The 23,534-nt window shown below is 40.9% G+C and overlaps 1 protein-coding gene across 1 annotated transcript in view; it reads left to right on the forward strand.

The window, feature by feature from the left end:
- GAS2 (growth arrest specific 2) overlaps nucleotides 1-23,534 on the forward strand; it is a 242,727-nt gene that overhangs the window by 38,644 nt on the left and 180,549 nt on the right. The window contains exon 3 of the mRNA XM_060262743.1: nucleotides 15,788-15,912. Coding sequence (XP_060118726.1) covers nucleotides 15,788-15,912 — 125 coding nt within the window. The remainder of the gene's footprint in view (nucleotides 1-15,787; nucleotides 15,913-23,534) is intronic.

The raw sequence follows: 23,534 nt of genomic DNA on the forward strand, positions 1-23,534 counted from the left end.
ACTTGAAGTTGGGATTTTTTGTTCCAATATGCATCACCATACACTTTCCTACACTTCATTTGCCAAATTGTTTCCAACTCACGCAGTTTGCAGATATCCTCTTGAGGCTATTCACAGTCAGCTTTGGTTTTCACCATCCTGAAAAATTTGGTGTGATTCCAGGAATTGTCGGTTGATTTCCTTCTGCCACCCACCAGCTATCCAAGTTATGCTGAGAAGGGTTTGTTCCCCTCCTTTTGTGGTATTGAATCTATTGATTGTAAGCTGCCTTGAAGATCATTTCATCACATGTTATGGTTCTCTAAATTTCAGAAAAAATATGTTTTCAAGTGACTGTGTTTAGGTTTGCCGCCTAAAATACTTCAAGGTGTTTTTAGGTGGGGGTGGGGAGAGAAATGTCATCTTTAAGACCTAAGGTCTGCATAACGAAGGATGATGTATGTTACATGTTTTTTATTAGATACAGATGGTGCATGCAAAATTCATTCACTCTGCATTAAGTATTTTGTCTTGATCTACAAAATGCAATTATCAAATTGTTAATGTATGTCAGCTTTGAAAATATTATAAGTGGTTCTTTGACATTGATGGTAGAGGGATTTCTCTCTGCATCCAATTAAATTGTTTTTAAAACATATTGCTCTGATGGTTGGCTGATCAGCCAATAAGTTAGAGCAAGACCATAAATCATGAAACAAGATATTATTTTATAATTATGACCACTCATGCTTGAAAGTGTAAAGTTTGTGCACTAAATGAAATCTCATTTGTGACTATTACACCAGAAAATTTTGTAATGTTATTGATACACATTTAAAGTTGTGAGCAGATCTAGATACAGATAAAATATTAAAGTCTGTTGGGAAAAAAAACCTCCAGTTCTTATAAAGGACGCTTAATAAAAAAGAAATGTTGAGCGGGCAACTTCCTGTGCTTTTAGTTTCATGCTTGCACATGAAAAATTGGAAACTTTCAAAATGCACATACATTTTCCAGTGCTATTCTCATTATGTCCTAGTTAGTATCCGTGCTGTCATATATGACTTATAAGAACATAAGAGAAGCGGACTTCCAGGGGAGGAAAATGCCGAGCTGAGCTGCTTCTCATAACGGGAGCAGGCTGGAACTTCTGTACGGGGTAGTGGAAGGCAAATTAATGCCTACTTCCTACTTTTCTCAGTTAGAGATTAGTCCAAGATATGCACAGAAAACTTTGAGGATATTTACCTTGGCTAAAAGGGAGTCTGGGGGAGGGGGGCTCCTTTGAGGGGTCGCCAGAGAAAAGTTGCATTTTCATCATCTGCAGAAGTTCTCAGAGTCATTTATTTGACATAAGCTCGACAGAATCCTAACCTTCTCGGACATTGCTAAACATTTAAAGCTATACAAGACCGGTGTGGATCTGGATAATTGGCAGAAAAGGTACAGATTACTATCTTTCATTCCGGGACTATTTACAGTTAAACAGAATAAATTCAGAAGGTGGGAAATGGAAATCTAGAAAGCTTGAAAGAAGAAGGGAGGAAGAGGTGAAATTTGCACTTTGTAAATTTAAAGGACAGTGCTAAAAAGTGGGAAGGAATTTATTGTTTGGTCTACTTGTGGTTTTGAAAAAAGAGCACCATTGTCACAGACCTGCAGCATATACAATCAACACAGGAAGCACGTCAAGTATCGTGAGATCTCTTTACCAGTGAAAACGAGTTTTGGTGGCAAGTAAAGTAGGAAGTAGCAGATGAAAAGCCTACTTTAGGACTATAATATCATAAACATCGGCGGCCATTGCAAGGAGGTTAAAATTAAAATAATAATAATAATAATAATAATAATAATAATAATAATAATAATAATAATAATAATAATAATAAGTGTTTAGGACATTAAAAATTGTTGGAAATAATTGAGGTGTTGATAAGAAGATAAATACTATTGAACATATTGTTTATAATGAACTTAGAAGCCTTTAAAAGAAAAAAGAAATTTTTTTAGAGAGAAGCAAAAAGTCGCGACTGGCATTTTGAAGGATTTAAAAACTTTAAAAATTAATATCTCGGTCTGGGAAGCTCTGAGGATGGCGAAATTAGGCTTGTTGTAAAAAGCAAGCTCTAATCTTTTGAACTTGATAGTCAAATTTGAAATTGGTGAGATCAAAATTTTTGGTGTTTTTAAATGTCAGAACACAACAAACCCGTGCAAGGGCTTCCTCACTGGAGAAAATGCAGGATCAATTAGAGGCAATGGAGGCCAGAATTATGAGAGGCATGAAAGAGATGATCTGCATCTAAAAAAGAAATTATAGAAGAGATTTAAAAAGATATGGAAGATCTCAGAAATGAGACAGAGGAAACATCTAAGAAAGTGCAGGAGGTAGAAGGGAGAATGAAAGTACATGACTCCACCTTGTTGAAAATACAAGAAAAAGTGGCAATCCATGACTGCAAATTGATGGAGACTCAGATGCGTCTGAGAGGAGTACCTGAAAAGGAAGATGGTGATTTGAAAGAATATATAATAAGTTGGGAGAAAGCTTTATAAGAATGATAAAAGCAATATATACTGAACAACGTGCAAGGCTATGTATAAATGCAGTTCTTACAGAAGATATGATAATTAGCAAAGGTACAAGACAAGGCTGTCCGCTTTCCCCATTGTTGTTTATAATGAAATATTATTGATGCAGATTCAAGAAGATAAAGAAATAGAAGGATTAAAAATAAAAGGATTTACTTACAAATACAGAGCATTTGCAGATGATATAATGTTTATAAATGAAAACCCCATATAAGTCACACCTTTGTTGTTAATTAAAATACAAGAATATGGGGAGTTGGTGGAATTTTGTATTAATAAAGAAAAATCAAAACTTCTATGTAACAATATGCAAATAAATAAGCAACAAAAATTACAGAGGCTAATGGGTTGTGAAGTTACCTCTGAGGTAAAGTATTTGGGTGTGGAGATAACAATGAAGAATATTGATCTGTTTAAAAATAATTATGAGAAGCTATGGCGTAAAATGGATGAAGATATGTTAAAATGGAATAAACTTAATTTGTCATTGCTGGGTAGAATAGCTGCAATTAAAATGAATATTCTACCAAGAATAATGTATTTGTTTCAAACTATTCCTATTGTGAAAGATAGTAAACAATTTGATAAATGGCGAAGAAAAATTTTAGAATTTGTGTGGGCTGGCAAGAAACCAAGGATCAAAATGAAAATTTTGACAGATGCAAAAGACAGAGGTGGATTTCAATTACCGAATTTAAAATTATATCAAGAAGCAGTTTGTTTAGTGTGGATAAAAGAATGGATAATGTTAAATAAAAAATTCTTAGCGGTGGAAGGTCACGAAAATAAATTTGGCTGGCACGCGTATTTGTATTATGGGAAAAAGAAGATGGACGGTTTTTTCTCTCACCATTATATAATAAATAATTTGTTAAATACATGGATGAAATATAAGAAATATGGAGATGAGAGAAGACCACTATGGATAGTGCCAGCTGAAGTAATAAAAATAACAGCTGATATAGGTGACGAAAAGTGGTTGTCATATAATCAATTATTAAAAATACAAAGTGGCAAAACAGAATTGAAAACTGCTGAAGAGCTGAATAATAAATATGATTGGTTTCAAATGCAACAAATAAAGAGTTTGGTGGATAATGATATCAAAACTGAAGCAATAAGAAAAGAACAAACAGAAATGGAAAAAGTTCTGCTTGGAGACAATGAAAAATTAATTTTAAAAATATATAAATTACTTTTAAAATTGTCTACTGAGGATGAAGTAGTGAAATCTCAAATGATTAAATGGGCAATTAATGTAAAAAAGAAATACAGATGGAAACTTGGGAATATTTGTGGAAGAATTCTATGAAGCTTTCGACATGTCATAATATTAAAGAGAACTATTTTAAAATGATGTATAGATGGTATATGACTCCTAAAAATTGGCAAAGATGAACAACAAGATGCCAGAAAGATGTTGGAAATGTAAAAAACATGAAGGTTCTTTCTACCATATGTGGTGGACTTGTGAAAGAGCAAAAAAGTATTGGCAGATGATTCAACAAGAAATTTCTAAGATCTTGGGATCTGAATTTAAGAAAGTTGCAGAGACTTTTCTGTTGGGATTACAAATGGAAAAAATTTCCAAAAGAAGATAGAACTATAAGTAGGTACTTGCTTTCAACTGCTAGGACATTATATGTGCAGTTGTGGAAGCAAGAAAAAATACCAAAGAAATGGAATTGGATTGTAAAAGTTATGATGTGGAGTGAAATGGACAAATTAACAAGAATTTTAAGAGACTATGATTTAGAAGTTTTTAAGATGGAGTGGAAAAAGTTCAGAATATATGTAGAAAAAGAGTGGAAAATAAAAGGACATTGGACAATTTTTGATAATGATTAAGTCTTAGAAAAAAGGAGAATATTAATTTTTATTTTTATAAGTTAAGGGTACCTTTAAATATTAGTTTTTTTAAGTAAATAACACCGGCGGGGGTTAAGTAACGGGGTGGGTAGAAAGTAATATATGGGATAGATAAAAGAAGTTATTAATGATGCAAGAAATATAATTTGTTACCATATGTTACCAAATAAAATTGTTTTAACAAAAGAACATAAGAGAAGCCATGTTGGATCAGGCCAACGGCCCATCCAGTCCAACACTCTGTGTCACACAGTCGCCAATATATGTGTGTGTGTCACACAGGCACACATACACATATATACATACACACACACACACAAACATATATATATATATATATATATATATATATATATATATATATATATATATATATATATATATACACACACACACACACACACACTGTGACTAATAGCCACTAATGGACCTCTGTTCCATATTTTTATCCAAACCCCACTTAAAGCCGGCTATGCTTGTAGCCACCATCACCTCCTGTGGCAGTGAATTCCACATGTTAATCACCCTTTGGGTGAAGTAGTACTTCCTTTTAACCGTTTTAACATGACTGCACAGCAATTTCATTGAATGACCACGAGTTCTTGTATTGTGAGAAAGAGAGAAAATAACTTCTTTCTCTACTTTCTCCATCCCATGCATAAACTTGTAAACCTCTATCATGTCATCCCACAGTCGACGTTTCTCCAAGCTAAAGAGCCCCAAATGTTTTAACTGTTCTTTATAGAGAAAGTGTTCCAAACCTTTAATCATTCTAGTTGCCCTTTTCTGCACTTTTTCCAATGCTATAATATCCTTTTTTGAGGTGAGGTGCCCAGAATTGCACACAGTATTCCAAATGAGACTGCACCATCGATTTATACAGGAGCATTATGATGCTGGCTGATTTGTTTTCAATTCCCTTCCTAATAATTCCCAGCATGGCGTTGGCCTTTTTTATTGCAATCACACACTGTCTTCACATTTTCAGTGAGTTATCTACCACGACCCCAAGATCTCTCTCTTGGTCAGTCTCTGCCAGTTCACACCCCATCAACTTGTATTTGTAGCTGGGATTCTTGGCCCCAATGTGCATTACTTTGCACTTGGCCACATTAAACCTAATCTGCCACGTTGACACTCTCTCACCCAGCTTCAACAGATCCCTTTGGAGTGCCTCACAATCCTCTCCGGTTCTCACCACCCTGAATAATTTAGTGTCATCTGCAAAATTGATCAGTTCAATGCTTACTCCCAACTCCAGATCATTAATGAACTAGTTAAAGAGTGCGGGACCCGGTTCTAAGCCCTGCGGCACCCAACTGCTTACCGTCCTCCACTGGGAAGACTGCCCATTTATACTCACTCTCTGCTTCCTATTAATTAGCCAGTTTTTGATCCACAAGAGGACCTGTCCTTTTACTCCATGACTCTTGAGCTTACTAAGGAGCCTTTGATGAGGAACTTTATCAAAAGCTTTCTGGAAGTCAAGGTAAACAACATCTATTGGGTCCCCTTTGTCCACATGTGTGTTCAACCCCTCAAAGAACTGTAACAGGTTAGTGAGGCAAGATCTTCCCTTACAGAACCCATGCTGTGTCTCCCTCAGTAACTTGTGTTCATCAATGTGCCTACTCATTCTGTCCTTGATAATGCTTTCTACTAACTTTCACGGTATTGAAGTCAGACTGACTTACCTGTAATTTCCCGGATCTCCTCTGGAACCCTTTTTAAAGATGGGGGTGACATTTGCTACCTTCCAGTCCTCAGGAACAGAGGCAGATTTCAATGAAAGATTACATATTTTCGTCAGGAGATCCACAAGTTCAACTTTGAGTTTTTTCAGAATTCTTGGATGTATGCCATCCAGACCTGGCGACTTATTAGTTTTTAATTCGTCAATCAGTTGTAGGACCTCCTCTCTTTTGTCACCTCAATTTGACTCAGGTCTTTCAGCACCCCTTCCAAAATTAGTAGTTCTGGAGCGGGCAAACACTTTTCATCTTCCACAGTGAAGACAGAGGCAAAAAATGCGTTTAGATGCTGTAACAACCTAAACTCCCTCTGGCTCGAGGCAGAGCAAGGTGTTTTCTTTACAGTGACAGACAGACAAGGCAACACAACTCAAAGATAAGCAAAAATATCACTTCATTGAGCTGGCAGGCAGTTTTAAAACAGACTGGTGCAAAGAAAACAATAACGTTATAAAATATAACTAACTAATAAGACTTACATCACACCATAATCACCAGCCAGTAAGCAGGACGGCTTTTTGCCAAGAAGACAGTGTATCTCACAAACGGTTTTGGAAACAGTATAAATCCCCCTCAGCTGGCTAATGACAAACCAAAAATGGGCATTCCGGAAGAACCAATCAACCCAAGGCAGCTGAAGGAGATTAGAACAACTCCTTCCAAGGTCATACATAACCAAAACTTGGGCCACAAATCCTGCTGACTGTTTTATTTGTGAAGTTAGATGAAAATTTTGAGTTAAAAACCCTAAATTTCATCTTTTGCATCACTAACGTAAACTGGTTTTTAGCAGTTTACATTTGCGACGCAAAAGGCTCGGCACTTCGCGGCTCTTCCTGGTTCTCCGGAGCAGTTGGTGCGAAATCCACGCAGACGCTGCGCGGTGAAGAGGGACGTCATTCCGGGGGTAAGCTCTGTGCGAAAACGTCCTATGTTTTCCCCCAACACTAAACATTCCAACTTACCAATTTTACTTTGAACACTTCTAGCGTTTGTATACAAACATCTATAATTTCCAAGGCAAGTTAGGCCCGCAACCTTTCTCCTGCTGCATCGAGACTTTAGCAGACACTTCATATTGTTTGTCACCATCTCAGTGGACAACTCTGATCCATTACCCGGTAGAAAAGTAACAGCTAACCCTTCATCTCTTTGAGATGAGTCGTCCCGAACCAGAGACTTCATCTCCTGTCGGCTTTCCCCCAAGATTTAGTTTAAAAACTGCTGTGCCTTTTTGATTTTAAGCGCCAGCAGCTTGGTTCCATCTGGGGACAAGTGGAGATCGTCTCTTCTGTATAGCTCCTGCTTGTTCCAGAAAGCATCCCAGTGCCTAACAAACTTAAACCCTTCCTCCCTACACCATCGTCTCATCCACACATTGAGACTTCTAATTTGTGCCTGTCTCTCCAGCCCTGCACATGGAACAGGTAGTACTTCTGAGAAGGCTACCTTGGAGGTCCTGGCCTTAAGTCTTCTGCCTAGCAGCCTAAATTTTTCCTCCAGGACCTCACGACTGCATTTCCCCACATCATTGGTGCCAACATGCACCACGACCACTGGCTCCTCCCTAGCACTGTCTATCAGCCTATCTACAACACGCGTAATGTCCACTACCTCCGCACCAGGCAGGCAAGTCACCATACAGTCAGTACACGGTTTTGCCACCCAGCTGTCTACTTGCCTAAGGATCGAATCACCAACTACCAAGACCCCCCCCCCCCCTCTCTCCCTGCCCAGGGATGGTTCCTTGGTGCGAATGGATACCTGCTCACCAACTGAAGAGATCCCTTTTAAGGGCGCATTCCCCTTATCCTCAGCATGGTGCTCTGTTCCCTCTCGACCCTCATGCTCCCTGGCAGCAACGGGACTGCCACATTCAGAGTGGGGCTCATCTAATACGTCCCCGAGAGTCTTCTCCGAGTGCCTAACTTATTGTCTCTGCTTCTCCAGGTCAGTCACCTCGGCCTCAAGGGTATGAACTTGTTCCCTGAGTACCAGGAGCTCCTTGCATCGAGCACACACCCAAGACTTCTATCCTGTGGGCAGATAGTCATACATGTGACACACAGTGCAAAACATTGGAAAGCCCCCACCCCCCTGCTGGCATTCTACCTTCATGATAGCTTTTTAAAAATATACAATCCCCTTTTAAATCCTGTTTGTTTATGTGGCTCTCCTTATATTACCCTCTCTCTGTTCTTTAAATCCATGTGTTCAGCCAGTCATTGAGTGGGTATGGGCATTGTAACTTGTGATGCAGAAAGTGGGTGTCTATATAACCTGATCAGTCACATAACCTGATCTATTATCCTTTCATCTTAAAAAGAAATGGGAAAAAGTTGCACTTTTAGTTGGATTTACTAGCAGAAGAGCCTCTTGCAACTGAAGGGGGTTCCTTGCACTGGAGGAAAAGGCGATTGTTAACAGAACAGATCCATAAGACCATGGATTAAATTCAGAATACTGCTCATGAAATGGAAATATTTCCTGTACTCTTTCTTGTTGCAGCCACTAGTCCCCTAAAATTCTGTTCTTGGGGTCCAGGAAAATATGATGTGGGGTCTACAAGGGAGGGGTAATTGGTGAAAATGATATTAAAAACCAGCCTGCTTTCTGCCTCCACTTACACAAAGAAAAAATGCTTTTCTGGTGGCATAAAGCAACTTTTGGATCCAACCTCATGTCTATGAGATTTCTGTGAGGAAAAAAAAACCCTAATTCCAGAACATCATAGTCACCCACTTGGTTGCCAGGGTGCCTGGAGACTCAACTCACACACATCTGCCAGGAGAATATGGGTTTTGTCTACCAAACTGGAAGGGACTTATGAGTACTAACAGCCACAATGTTGCAGCAGCAATCCTTGTCTCTGGAGGAGTGCTAACCAGGAGAACAGATGGTTTCCAGTCACTCCATGCGATCCCCATCTTGGCCTTGTAACGGAAGAAGGTTCGCCACCAGGAACTGTCCAGGCAAGTGGTTTCCAGCCTCAACCATAGAATCCATCTTGGGAGGCTAACACCACCAGTAGCTATCTTCCTGCAGGGTCAGACTCCATCACAGCGAAGTGGGAGGCTCACGTACTCAACAGATGTCACCTATGCATAAAGCCATCAAGCTTATCTTAGGTGTGGATCCTGTCAGACCGCCTAAGCTTTTGTCCAATGGAACTCAAGATAAAGACTGGTGCCAATAGAAGATGGAAGAGGAGGAAGAACATCTTCACCCAGAGTCAAGTTTCTTTGTATAGACCGGGTGTTACTTAGGTAGCAATTTGGCCATCTATTGTCACCTTTTTAGATATGTTTGATAGACTTAAGTACCCCCCACCTTAACAATTTTTCCCATTCTTTCCCTTAATGGTCATCCTGAAGCCTCCCCCTTGGCCCATTGTTACCTGGAAGTCCAATCAGGTAACTAAGGCCAAGTCTGCTCTTTGGCTAGCTATGAGCATCCAATCAGGGGCCACCAATTAACTGGCTATTGGCTACTGCATAAGTCCAGCCCTTATGGTCACTGCAGAGCCTCCCCTTTTTCTGAGGTCATTTACCAGCTGACCACTGTCATCCACCCCTGTACCTCCCATCCCCTAAGGGCTCAAGGTAGTCCTTATAACCTGTAACCCAGCTCCTCACAGGTGTGCATCTAGCAGTACCCCAGTTCCGCTGTCTAGATACATCCCCGATTCCTGATCAGTTGAGGGTCCCCTCCCCCCTAGTCCTTGTTCATCGCCATTGGAGCCTTCCTTGAAGACTACAATCGGTAATTATCATCGTTTGTCCGTCCTTGTGTTGTCTCTGCATCTCTCTCTATTTTTCTTAGGACTGTATGTATGTTTTATGAGTTTATTGTCTTGTATGTGTGCCTATATTTTTCTGGAATAAATTTTAATTGTTTTTACTTAATTAGTGTCCCTGGTGAATTTAAGCAATAATTTCTGGACGTGTATCCTGTATACATAGATTCAAAGATCCTTTTTAAGCCAGGTGCCCACCTGTCAATTCCCCAACCTCTTTTTGAGGGCATTTTGGTTTACATTTCCAGAACATTGTGTGTTATGCTATATGATATAGATGGGCAGTCATAGTTGGTGGCCAGTGCTCCCTCTAAGCTATGCATGTGAGCGGCCACTCATTAACACAGGGAACCCTGCTCAGCAGCAGTCTGGAGCCACACAGGACTTTGCACTGCCTATCGCCCATTTTAAGACTACAGCAGCAAAATTATGCTCAGGATGTGAACTGCTTAGAGTTCCCATTTCCCAGGTGGGGGAATCCCCTGCTTTTTGAGGCATATGCCCACCTCTGACCACCTGGCCTGTAGGGAAAACCCCACTTCTAAACAACAGCATAATGCACCGGCATACCCAACATGATGATGTCATGTAGAAGTGATGTCATCACATTGGGGATATTGCACGTTAACAGTTTTTTGGCAAAACTCTACAGTTTGAGGGTGATTTTACCGTAGAGTTTTGCCTGTAAAAAAGTGTGTAACCGTGTGATGTCTCTAACATGATGACATCACTTCTGCATGACTCTCCCAGAAGGCTCCCCCCCCCCCCCACACTGGCATGTTGTGGAGACCTAGCAACCCTAGGACTGCTCTGCTCTGTAAGAGAAAAAAATTATAGGAAACATTGGTTGGTATTAGAGCCCAATGGGTGAAAATGTGTGGATTTGCTCACTGCATGATGATATGTAGTTGGTGCAATTAAGATCTTCATTCAGAATTTCTGTCTGAGCTTGAACATATTTAATTCCTTCTCGCTATGAATACTTATTTTTAATATAGTGCCAGGGCTTTTTGCAGAAAAAGCCCAGCAAGAACTCATTTGCATATTAGGCCACACACCCCTGATGCCAAGCCAGCCGGAACTGCATTTCTGTGTGTTCCTACTCAAAAAAAGCCCTGTATAGTACCATACCATTTTTTTCTCAGAATGTGGTTAAAGATAAATTGTGACTGCTGGATGGAAAGTTTCTGTCTTATTTGGATAGCAAGCAGAGACACTGTTACAATGTCCTGTGTTCCCATGTGGCCGTTAGGACAGGTGGAACAAAGCAGCAATCTAAGTGTTAAATCTGAGAAGGCTGAAACAGTTTATAAAATTTATTTAATGAGGATCTCTGAGGAAAAAAATGGAGAAAACCTACTTTAAAATTATGCCTGATCTGCATTCTGTATGAATCCAACTTTATATTTATTGTGTAAGCAAGAGCATATCTGTTCTGTCATGTTTATTTATGATGTTCACTATTCAGCTGTTTTTTAAAAAAGCAAAACTATTTGGGTGGAAATGAAATGTCAGGTGGCCTATTACTTCTGGTAAATAGAGCTGCCAAGTCCCCGGGCCAGGCGAGGGTTCTCCTGCTCTGGAGCTTCCCAACCCATGGGCCCACATTGGGTCAGTGGGGAGATCCTCCTCTGACATCGCCAGCACGATGACATCAATCAGAAGTCACTCTATGGCACCATAGAGTTTTACCTCCCAAATTGCTAGAGCGTCCGGGAAAACCATAGAGTTTTCCTGGTTGCTCCTAGAGCGGCCGGTGCGCAACATCACCAGTGTGATGACATCACTTCCGAGTGATGTCATTGTGCCCCATGTGCATAAAAACAGTATTGGCAATCATATTGGTCAATCTATTTTTGATCTGTAACAACCTTGAAATATTGGTCATAGGGTTGCCAGCCTCTAGGTGGGGCCTGGAGGTCTCCTGCTTTTATAACTGATTTCCATCTGGCAGAGATCAGCTGCCCTGGAGAAAATGGCTGCTTTGAAGGGTGGACTCAATGGCATAGTACCATACTGAGGCCTCTTCCCTCATCAACTCCAACCTTTCCAGCTCCATCCCCAAAGTTTCCAGGTATTTTCAAACACAGACCTAGCAACCCTAATGTTGGATAGCAGGTTAAAAGAATCTGCATTGTTATAGCACTCATTTAGTTTTTGGATATAGGTTTGGGGCAAGTTACAATATAGGAAGCCAAAAAACCACATCATAAAAATATTACTTGAAAAAAAGTTAAACTAAATAAATTATACAGGAAATCATAATTCCTGTAATCATCATTTTTTGTTGAATCATTAATGTGGCCCACCAGAACTCATTACCAGTAGATTGAAAGGTACCAAGAACTTCCAAAAGTTGTCTAAGAACAGGTTTGGGGGAGTCATTCAGTAAAGGGAGATAGTTGGCAGTGAAGCACTCTTGAAAAAAATCTTTATCTAAACTTCATGTCTTAGGTTAGATATTTATAGCCTGCTTTTCTCCTCAATGAGGACCCTCCCACATTCATTGTATCCTCACAACAACCACTCCATGTAGTAAGCTAAACTCAGAGAGAGATACCAGTCAAGATCACCCAGCAAGCTTCCATGGCAGATCAGGGATTTGAACCCCAATCTCCCAGATCGTAGTCTAACCAGTATACCATACTGGCACCTTTGCCCACAGAAGTTTCAATCTCACCCTTTCTGCATCCAGAAAGCAGAGGGGATCTCCTAAAACTTTATTGTAGCCTCCCCTCATCAGCTGTGTTTAAGACCACTGCTACATGCCTGGCCAATTCTGGCAAACTGAGTTTCCTTCTTGGTGTTTACCACATGGCAAGAAAAGGAATTGTGTTGCCAGTTGATGACTGGTGAGTTGTGAGCTGCTGAGTGCATATAAGCAAAGCACAGGATGAAAAAGGATGGGTTACAGTATTTTGTGTGAGAGTTCTGTCTCCCCACTTCGCTCACTACATGTAGGCAGAGCTATTTCATTTTGCTCTGAATGAATTTAGAAGACTTTTTGTAACAATAGATACCATATTCAAATATAACTAGATATGAAACTGCATCATATGTGTGTTAGAAAATGCAAATGTAGATGTGACCGTTATGACAAAGAAAACAGAATCATGCTAACACTTTTTGTTCCAAACGTTATGGACTGAAGCAAAATACCTACCTTAGTTAATCTCTTTTGGCATATACAGCATTAGTTAGTTTAATCATTGTGGCAACTTGCTGTATAGTAGATAGCATTCATCAGTGGAGAGAGCTGTGGTTTTTCTCCATTTCAAGCAATCAATACATTTGGAGTAAAATGTTTAGAAGGCATGCTTGACAAATGTAAACGATCACAATGAGACATATGAGAAGCAGCAGACCCTAAATGTGTACTGGCTCATTTTCACACAGTCTGCCACTGAAAAAAGTGCAGGGAGCTGAGGCACCCTGAAAATGGCTGAACTGGGAGCTACTTCTCATCCCCAGTTAGCACCCCCTGCTTCACAGGAACGCTAGTCCTTCATTAAAGAGGCAATCACTCTCCTGCAATTAATATGGAGGAAAGTATTATGATCTCTTCTGGGCCACTGTCCTGCTCTTTCTCCTTAATTATGCAAGGTTTCCCCCCCCACACACACTTTTACTTCAAAGCATGTTCCATGCTTAGTTGCTCATTTACTAAAATTTAACATTCTCCAATCATCTTTAGTTTCTTCCACAAATCCATTTGGAGGAGAGAACATGGGGCTCATTTCTAGATTTGCACAATCTCTCCTGATTTCAGTCCTATCAAAAGGCTACTGTATATTGATGCTCCTCTTTGTGTAAATTCCATTTTAAACTTTTAAATTAAAAAGGATATGATCTCCATATCTTTTTATTTATTGCAGTTATGCTTCACTCTTCCTCTGAAAAACGCAGAGTGCTTTCATTGTGTTATTTTTAGTTATGTAATCATCTTAGTGTTTGGGAGAAAGGTAGACCATAAAGGAAGGAAATAACTAACAAAATCACAGGCTGTTGTCCACCCAGACAGCTTAAAATGCTCCAGTTGGAGACTTTACAAGGTGAAACATTAAAATGCTACAGCAATGTGTCATTTATCTATTTTCTTTTTAAAAGCCCTGAGCCCAAGCTGCCTGTACTTGAGCTTTCACTGGTATGGTTTCTCCCACTCTCTAGAATGGTCTACGTGAAAAGGCCAGGAAGGCTCTCACACTTTTATAATTTACAGAATGTGTAAAGCATAATTATCCTTGAGGGAATTTCTTCTGTCAAGAAAACAGGGCTATAGTAATGTCTGTGAAATTTTAGGCAGCTCATTACCTTATTCATTGCATATACCAGGGGTGGCCAATGGTAGCTCTCCAGATGTTTTTTGCCTACAAGTCCCATCAGCCCCAGCCAGCATGGCCAATGGCTGGGGCTGATAGGACCTGTAGGCAAAAAACATCTGGAGAGCTACTGTTGGCCACCCCTGGCATATACTGTTTGAGGTGTGTTATTCTTAACCTTGCAATCTGGTTACATTGCATAATTTGTTGTCTACAGGGCTTTTTTGTAGCAGGAATACTTTGCATGTTAGGCCACACACCTTTGATGTAGCCAATCCTCCTGGAGGTAGGCCCTGTACAAACAGCTCTGTAAGTTCTTGGAGGATTGGCTACATCAGGAGTATGTGGCCTAATATGCAAAGAAGTTCCTACTACAAAAAAAGCCCTGGTTGTTTATATTACATTGTCCTTATTGGCATTGTTCTTAACTGTACTGTAATATCTTTAAAATACTCTAGTGGAGACTTGGTAAGGTAAAATGTTAAAATGCTATACCAATATGTCATTTTTTGAAAAGGCATCTCAGAACCCTCTGGTTACACTGTGGAGAGGTGAGAATGGAGTTTGTGGAGTACTGAGGCAAGGAAAGTGCAGGGAAAACTTGGACACTTCATGGTTTCTGTGAATGTCTCAGTAGCCCTACTGAATAAGGGTTCCACTGTTTATTTTAAAGAATTAGTAGGTGAGTACATTTGCAATAACATCAAATCAATATATCTAGTTCTCCATGCTGCCAAATCTGTTCTTACTTAAATCAAGAAACTGGAGCAATGAGAAAACAAGACAGACATTCCAACAAACCTGAGAAAAGCCTCTGGTTTGCAGAAAAATCTGAACTCTTAAAGAAAATACACAGAGTTAAAACTCTCCCAAATAGTAAAAATAGTACCTGTAGCTTTTAAAAAAAATGCCCTTTTTGGTCATTGCTACACACTTGCACTTTATCACCAGCCTTCAGTGCTTGGTTTCTTTCAGGAAAAGTCAGAGGAGGGGGGAGCCCCAGGCTGGACAGGTCCCTTTCCAGGTCTTTTGGGGCCTTTAAGGAAAACTTGTAGGGTTTGGCCCACCAACCACCACTGGGTGATTTGCGACCATTCAACTTGCATGACTCACCCAGGTCTGCCTTCTTAACAGCAGCCATCACACAGAAATCAGTGTTGTATGGTGGTTAGAATTTGAGATTAGGGAGATCCAGGTTCAAATCCCAGTCCTGCTGTGGTGCTTGCAGAGTGACCTTGAGTCAGTCACACATTCTTAGCCTAACCTACCTCCCAGGGTTCCCTTCATGGAATGGAAAGACGAAAGAATGGGGGGAGGAGGAAATGAGATATGTCCTATAATTTCTTGCAGGTCCCTCACTTGCCCTTCATTAATGTACAATTTCAGTCATGCACAGACTAAATTTCCAACTCAAATGCACCTCTGCAAATAATCAGTATTAATCAAAACTGCTGATGATTGCTTTTCTTATTGCATTTCAGGAAAGGAAATAACAGCTGAAACCTTTATGGAGAAATTGGATAATGGTGCTTTGCTGTGTAGGCTAGCAGAGACTTTACAAGATAAATTTAAAGAAAACTGCATTGAGGTCAACAAGCTTAGAAAGGTAAGTTTAGATAAACTGCAAAGTAATATGAATGATCAGCTATCTGCTTCATAGAGAGATCTCTTTCAGTTTTTCCAAGCTCAATGATCCACTTACAGTGTCATCCTATATCCCTTCTAAGCATTGAAGTCAGTGGGCTTAAAAGGGTATAATTCTGTTTAGAGTTGCAGTATTTGGGGTTTTGTTCTAAAACTGTCCCTTTCACTTCTCTTCTGCTTGTCTTTCTCCCCCTTTTTTTCTCCTTTTTCTCTAGACTAGTGTCTCCTTACACATTCCCAACAGGTCAAATAGTATTTAATGTCAGGACTTGGGATGGGCATGAACCCACAAGTGAACCCCAGTTTAAGCACAAACCAGCCTCCCATTAATCTTTCATGAACTTCCATAGGGGTTCATGAGGCTCGGGGAGTTTTCATGTGAGCTCTGAAGGCATTTAATTACCTTTGGAGCCCAACCAGAAGTGAGCTTCAAAAGGCAGTTAAATGCTCTCAGAGCCCACCACCAGCCCTGTGGCCCAACCTGAGTGAGTTCTGAAGGTACTTCTGAGTCAGGCTGTCTGACTGGAAGTGAACTCCAAAGGCATTTAAGTGCCTTTTTAGGGTTGGGCTGGCCCAACTGAATTCCAAGAGTGAGCTCTGAAGGCTTTTATTGGCCTTCAAAGCCAACTTCTGGGTGGGGCCTTCCCATATAAGGGCCTGCACATATACATAAGGCCTATAAAAGCCATCAGAGCTCATACTTGGAGCTCTGCTGGGCCAACCTGACCTGGAGGTGGGCTCTGAAGGCATTTAAATACCTTTGGAGCTCACTTCTGGTCAGGTGGCCTGACTCAAAAGTGAGCTCTAAAGGCATTTAGATGCTTTGGAGCTCACTTGGGCTAGGGCTGAACTCTCAGACCTGATGAATCACAAACTAGGTTGTCCAATGGAGAAGTCCATTGGTGGTTTGTGGTTCAGGGTTCATGAAAACCATGAACCTCCAACAAATCTCAATGTTGCTGGTTTGTGCCCTTCCCTAGACAGGATTGTTTTAAGTCAGGAAAATGGTGGGACAGGGGCTGAAACTTCTGATCCACGTATCACAGTCACAATCTGAATTTGGCATCAAATTCATGGGAAGTGAGGAGGGCCTCCACATATGACTGTTTCACAGGACATAAGATGGGGACCTCAGACCCAGTAATATATGAAGATAGTTGAAGTATCATTGGAGTAAGTCAGTCTAATTCATGTTACAACACAGTATACTGTGCTGGACCTGTTAACAGCCCCAGGGCTATTGTTCTCCCTAGTGTGAGAAATCGTTTATTATATACCAGGTATAATTACTATAGCTGAGATGAAACCTCTGTCAGTTTTTCATAGGCACCTTCAGCAGCATCCAAACTTGGCTTTCCTTTCTGTCAATTTTTTTGCTACTACTTTTAAAAATGTTTGCTAAATCTGATTGGTTACATAATCTCAGAACATCCTGCTATTTACTGCATAGCCCTTAACTGGATAAGAGGGAAGAGGCAGTGATTAAGAAGTAAAAAGCAGTAGATGATGGTGCTGAAGTTAACATGATTCAACAATATATGATAGTGTGTCAGATGTGATGAATATTTGTAAAATTAAAGTTTCACGAAAAAGGTTTTACCAGCTAGAAACTGCTAATACTTACTCCAAAATAAAAACTGGAAAATATTTAGTAAACAGTTAAAATACAGACAAAACTGCATATATGACAATATAATAAACCCTTTGATCATAGAAAGCAATCTGAAAATGAAGTGAGCTGATGTGTGATTCAGGGAAATGCTTTGTTACAATGTTATACAACTTGCAGCTTTTCAGAAGGAGTTGAATTGTATAAAACCTTTCCAATCTGGTTTTAGGCTTGATTACGGGATTGAAATAGCCTTGGCTGTCTTGGTAAATGACTTGCCCCAGGAGATGGACAGAGGGAATGTAACTCTGTTCTCCACAGCTTTTGATACCATTGATCATGGTATCCTTCTGGACTGCCTACCTGGACTAGGATTCGTAGGCACCATTCTGCAGTGGTTCTGGTCTTACCTGGAGGTTAGGTTTTAGAAGGTGCTGCTAGGCGACTGCTGCTCAGCCCCATGGCCTTAGGTCTGAGCAGTCCCATGAGGTTCCACTTTGTCCCCTATGTTCTTTGGCATTTGGGTGAGGTATCTGAAGATTTAGGCTTTGTTGAAACCAGTATGCACATGCACACGTGCTTGTGCTTCTGGCTGATCTTAAGGAGACTGTAGAAACCCTGAACCAGTGCCCAGTGGCAGTTCTGGAGCAGATTTGGACTAAAAAACTGAAGGTTAATCCCGACAAGATAGAAGTACTACAAGTAAACAGAAAGTTTGATCCAGGGCTCAAGGTGTCACCATTCTGGATGGGATTGTACTGTCCTTGAAAGAACAGGTCTACAGTTTGGGAGTGAGACCCAGACCTACTGCTGGATAAGCAGGTGGCACCTTTAGCCAGGAGTGCCTTTTATCAGCTTTGACTGGCTTTGACTGCAGCCTTTCCTGGGCAGAAAAGATTTGGCCAAAATGGTACATGACCTGATTGCATCTAGATTAGGTTACTACAATGTTCACGGTATGGGGCTGCCTTCGAGAACTGTTTGGAAACTTCAATTGGTGCAGAACGTTGCAGCCAGGATGCTCCTGGAGTGGATTGTACGAACCATATCACTCCAGTTTTGGTCTATGTATGCTGGTTCCCACTCTGTTTCTGAGCACAGTTCAAAGTGCTGCTGCTGAATTTTAAAGCCCTATATGGTTCTGAACCAACATACCTGAAGGACCACCCACTCCCTTAAGAACCCTACTACTTCTGAGATTATGTGCATGTTAACTCAGGAGAGGGTCTCCTCAGTTGTGGCACCAAAACTCTGGAACTCTCTCCCCAGGGAGGCTCGTCTGTCCCTGTACTCCTTTTTTGTTTCATTTGGCCTTCCTTCAGTGATTATGCTCCATGCCCAATGTTTTTGTTTTAAGTTTTGTTTTTATATTTTTATGTATTTTAGCTCTGGCTTAAATTGTTTTATTGATTGGTCTTTTGTTGATTTTAATGTTTTTAAGGTGTAGTTTTGTCATTGACGGCTTAATCTGTTAACTGCCTTGATTGTCCTTATGAGGGCAGAAAGGTGGGGTGTAGATTTTGTATGATAAATAATGTATAGCACTGCATTTTCCTTTTAGAGGATTTATTTGGATTTCAAAAAGTCAATTTCATTTTTTCAAAATACTGTGGGAGTCATGTGAATGAAATTAGAAAACCTCACTCTAAAGCTATGTGATGTGAGTATATATTTTTCACATCCTGTAGCATCAGGATCCAAAGAAATGGCAGCATAATGACTGTCCATTGCCAACTGTTACAGCGGCATTTTTTCCTTTCCCATTTAATTCCCTACATAGCAGTCTCAAGCAGTAGACTCCCCAACTGGAAAACCTGAACCTTGGTGCCAAGGAAAATTATGTGAGAATGCAAGTGCATGAAATTTAGCATAGTAGGGATTCCACACTGCTTTCTTGAACCATGACCATTTAGCATATTCATAAGATGTGTGCTACCCAGAAGCCATGCCGCTGCACTGGAATCAAGGAGTATAGTGTGGCTCTCACCCAGCTGTTGCCTTGAAGTTGACTTTTGTGACAAGCAGCTGGGTTTCTCAGACATTTCAAATGCTGTTAAAATAGATAAAGAGTGTGTGTGTGTAGGTTGACTGATGTTTTTTTAAAGTGAAACAGTTGCTAGAACTGTGCTAGAGACAGCAGCGAGGTTGCAGTTGAGTGAGGGGGAGGCAGACAGTAGGAGGCCAGAGAAAGAAAGCAAGAGAAAGAATGGGAGGAAAAACCTATTAAAAACTTCTTCATAAAGTAAAGGAATATATGGACCACTTCTGCATGGTTTTTTTCTGAGAGGACTTTTCTTTTTCTTCTTTTTTTGGTTTTCAAGTTTTATTAAGTTTTCATATAAGCAGAAATAAGGGGCAAAGGGGATAATACATTGTTACATTGAAATGAAAGTTCTACTTGTGTATGTGTGAAGAGGGCCCAGAGCACGGCCCCTTTAAAGGGCAGCACAAGCCAGGTGTGGGAGAGGGGGATTTAAGCCAAATGGGAGAGGAAGAAGGGGCTGGTGGGTGAGAGGAAGTTGGGAAAGTACAGGCACGATTCGGATGTATGACTTAAGAAAGAAATTGCACCAGTAAGCAAGAAGGGCTCCAGACTGCGTTATTTGTGACAAATGGGGGCTCGATCTGAGATTGGCACAGTGGAGCTAGGTTTGTTCCAACAATGTCTGACCCCACCGGCACACTGCTGGACCGCACCCAGTTCAGGGAAAGGCTGGCAGCTGCACAGGGAGACTTGATCCAAAGAGTGTTGGACAGGCAGCAGGCAGGCCAGGAATGGTGGCTGCAAGTGTTCTCCCGCTTGTGAAGCCAATGGCCCGGGAGCCTGGAGGCTGGGAGGCATGGCCCCTTTCACATGCCAAAAATGGCAGTGACAGTTGACATCGAGGTGTTCCTGGGGGCATTCAAAAGAATTGCCACCATGGTGGCCTGGCTGAAACCCCAGTAGGCCATGATATTAGGTTCATTCCTCATGGGGCCAGCTTTGGCCACCTACCAAAGCCTTAATACAATGGATGCCTAGGATTCTGACAAGGTGAAGAAAGCCATCTTCAAGAAAATGCATATTACCCCCAAAACATATGAGCAGAGATTTTGCTCCTACTCAAGGGACAAGGGGGAAAGCCCAGGACAGCAAATGCTCTGAGGGAATTAGCGAGAAAATGGCTGAAACCTGATAGGGCTGCGGCAGAGCGCGTGGTGGAGAGAGTAGTGGTCAAACAGCTGCTCCAGATAATGCTGGTCGCTGTTGAGCTTGGATTTCCAGGCAACAGCCCAGTTCAGTCGACACCACAGCACAACTATGGGACAATTATTGGACAGTCGAAACCACCTAGAGGGGTGTAAGGACTATGCCACGGCCTACATAGATGATGTGGTGGTCTTCAGTCACACATGGCAGGAGCATTTGACATATCTGGAGCACATCTTACAAGTGGTCAGACAGATGGGCTTGCATTTGAATGCCAAAAAATGCACTTTCGCTCAACCTTGTTTGCAATACTTTGTACACATAGTCGGCCGGGGACAGATCAGGCTGGTACGGTCCACAGTGGAGGCCTTGCAGGGCCTCCTGACCCCCCAACTAAGCGGCAGGTCCAACAGCTGTTGGGGTTAGTGGTACTATAGCAGGGTCATCCCACGCTATGCCACAGTGACAACCCTGATGTCAGACCTCTTAAAGAAAACAGCCCGGGAACCCCTGGCATGGATGCCCGACTGCCAGAGAGCACTGGAGCAGCTTCTGGCAGTACTCACAGCTGAGCCAGTCTTACGAGCCCCAGATTTCGAGCAGCCCTCTGGCTTTACAGCGATACTTCGGGCACAGGGTTGGTAGAAAGCTCTTACCCAGGGAAAGGAGATATTCATCCTTAGAAAAGGAGGCTTTAGCTATAAAATGGGTGGTTACTTCTCTGTGGTACTATCTCCTGTATAACCCCTTTGTTCTTGTAACAGATCATGCTGCCCTCAAGTGGTTGAAGGAGCAGGGGGATCACAATAATAGGGTCCAGTGCTGGATGTTGGCACTCCAACCCTATTTGTTCCAAATTCAGAACCAGCTAGACAGACTACATGTCAATGCAGATTTTTTCTCTCTCGCTGGGCAACAGCAAGTGGCCCACCCATGGGCACTTTAAGGGAAGGGAATACTTTAAGGGAAGGGGAGAGGGCCCAGAGCATTACCCCTTTAAAGGGCAGCACAAGCCAGGTGTGGGAGAGGGGGATTTAAGCCAGATGGGAGAGGGAGAAGGAGCCAGTGGGTGAGAGGAAGTCGGGAAAGTACAGGTGCAATTTGGATGTATGACAAGAAATAGACCGCACCAGCAAACAAGAAGGGCTCCAGACTGCATTATTTGCAACAGTGTGCATCCTACATGCATTTATAAAAGAAACTGGAGATTTCTGCATTTGGTGTGGGGACCAAGTGGCACATCTTGAATGTATAATACAAACTGATCACACACAATGAATCTCAAAAGGAATCTAGTCCTTATTGAAGGCTGTGTTAAAGACTGAATCTGTAGATTGGTGTCTTTAATGATAAAGGGTTAATCATACAATATGACCATTGCATGGACTATTCTTTGTGACTGGACTTTAAGTTAAGAGTGTGGAAAGCAGAAACTGGAAAAAGTGGTACAAAATTGCTATTAGGAGTTTGTTTTTAGCAATGACTCCTAATTGGTGTTTGACCATTCTCAATTAACATAGTGGTTCTTTTAATTTGACATTTCATCTAGTTAGAATTAGCATACTGATCAGCATAGTTGTCATCAGGTAGAGATGCCATTATGGTGAGTCATGTAGGGATGCCAGCCTCCAGATAAGATCTGGGGATCCCCTGGAATTAGAGCTGATCTCCAGACACAGAGATCAATTTTCCTGGAGAAAATGGATGCTTTGGAGACATTGTTAATTAAATAATTAAATCTAATTAAGAAAGCTATGAAAAAGGGCATTTCCTTGGAAAAATTATTTTAAAAATGAAGGCAACTGTATCTTATAAAATATTTAAAAGTAAAGTAAAAAATAGTTGGCATTATATAATCAAATTAAGAATTGATAGTGTTTTTTTCTCTCTCTTTAGTTTCTGGCAGGGCTCATGTGCCTTCAACAGCATCATGGCAGGGAAAAATGCAGCAACTGGAACTTTTCCTGAGGTATATATGAGCCCTAAAGCTATAAGGTGCCATTCATTACCAATAAGAAGGTCACCACAAGCCTCTTCACATGGCTCATATTCTCTAGTTGCAAGACAGAGCAAAAGTATTCTTTGCTTACAGACTTTCAGAGACTGTAGGGCAGAGACTTTCACATGACTGTAGGGTGAATTATTGGCCCCTTTTCACACTGGTGGAATGGAAGTAACTATTATAATCCTCTCCAAATAAATCCAGATGCTACTCTCTCCATTTTATAAATCTTTACAGATTGATCCCAAAGAAGCAAGGAGAAATAGATTCATGTGACTATAATGATCCTACTGTGAATGATCCAGAATAGCAGTTCATAAGAGGGCGTATGAACTTTGCACAAATCATGTGGCATGCATTTGGTTTTTGCCTGAAGAACTTCCTGGAGCTGTCTAGACAGACAATAAAACAATAATTTAGGACTGGTTATAAACAACTGTGTAAGCTAGTTTATGCAGAGTTGTTTCTTTATGGAAGTTCCATTTATATATATATATATATATATATATATATATATATATATATATATATATATATATATATATATATATATATATAACAAACAATGTTGGCCTTATGGTTCTGTTGTTTTTGCCTTATGGTTCTATTGTTTGAACATTTTGTTGGTGGAATCACCCCCCCCCCAATGTAGTTCTGCATCCCATTATGGAAATAATTGGCATTCCTATGTTACCTTTATATTTGGTCCCGTTGACACATGGCAGTTGCAATAGGGTAGTTTTAAGTTGCTGAATGTGACAGCCATTATCACATGGCAAACTT

This window comes from Heteronotia binoei, chromosome 21 (genome assembly GCF_032191835.1).
Source record: "Heteronotia binoei isolate CCM8104 ecotype False Entrance Well chromosome 21, APGP_CSIRO_Hbin_v1, whole genome shotgun sequence".
Classification (NCBI taxonomy): Eukaryota; Metazoa; Chordata; class Lepidosauria; order Squamata; family Gekkonidae; genus Heteronotia; species Heteronotia binoei.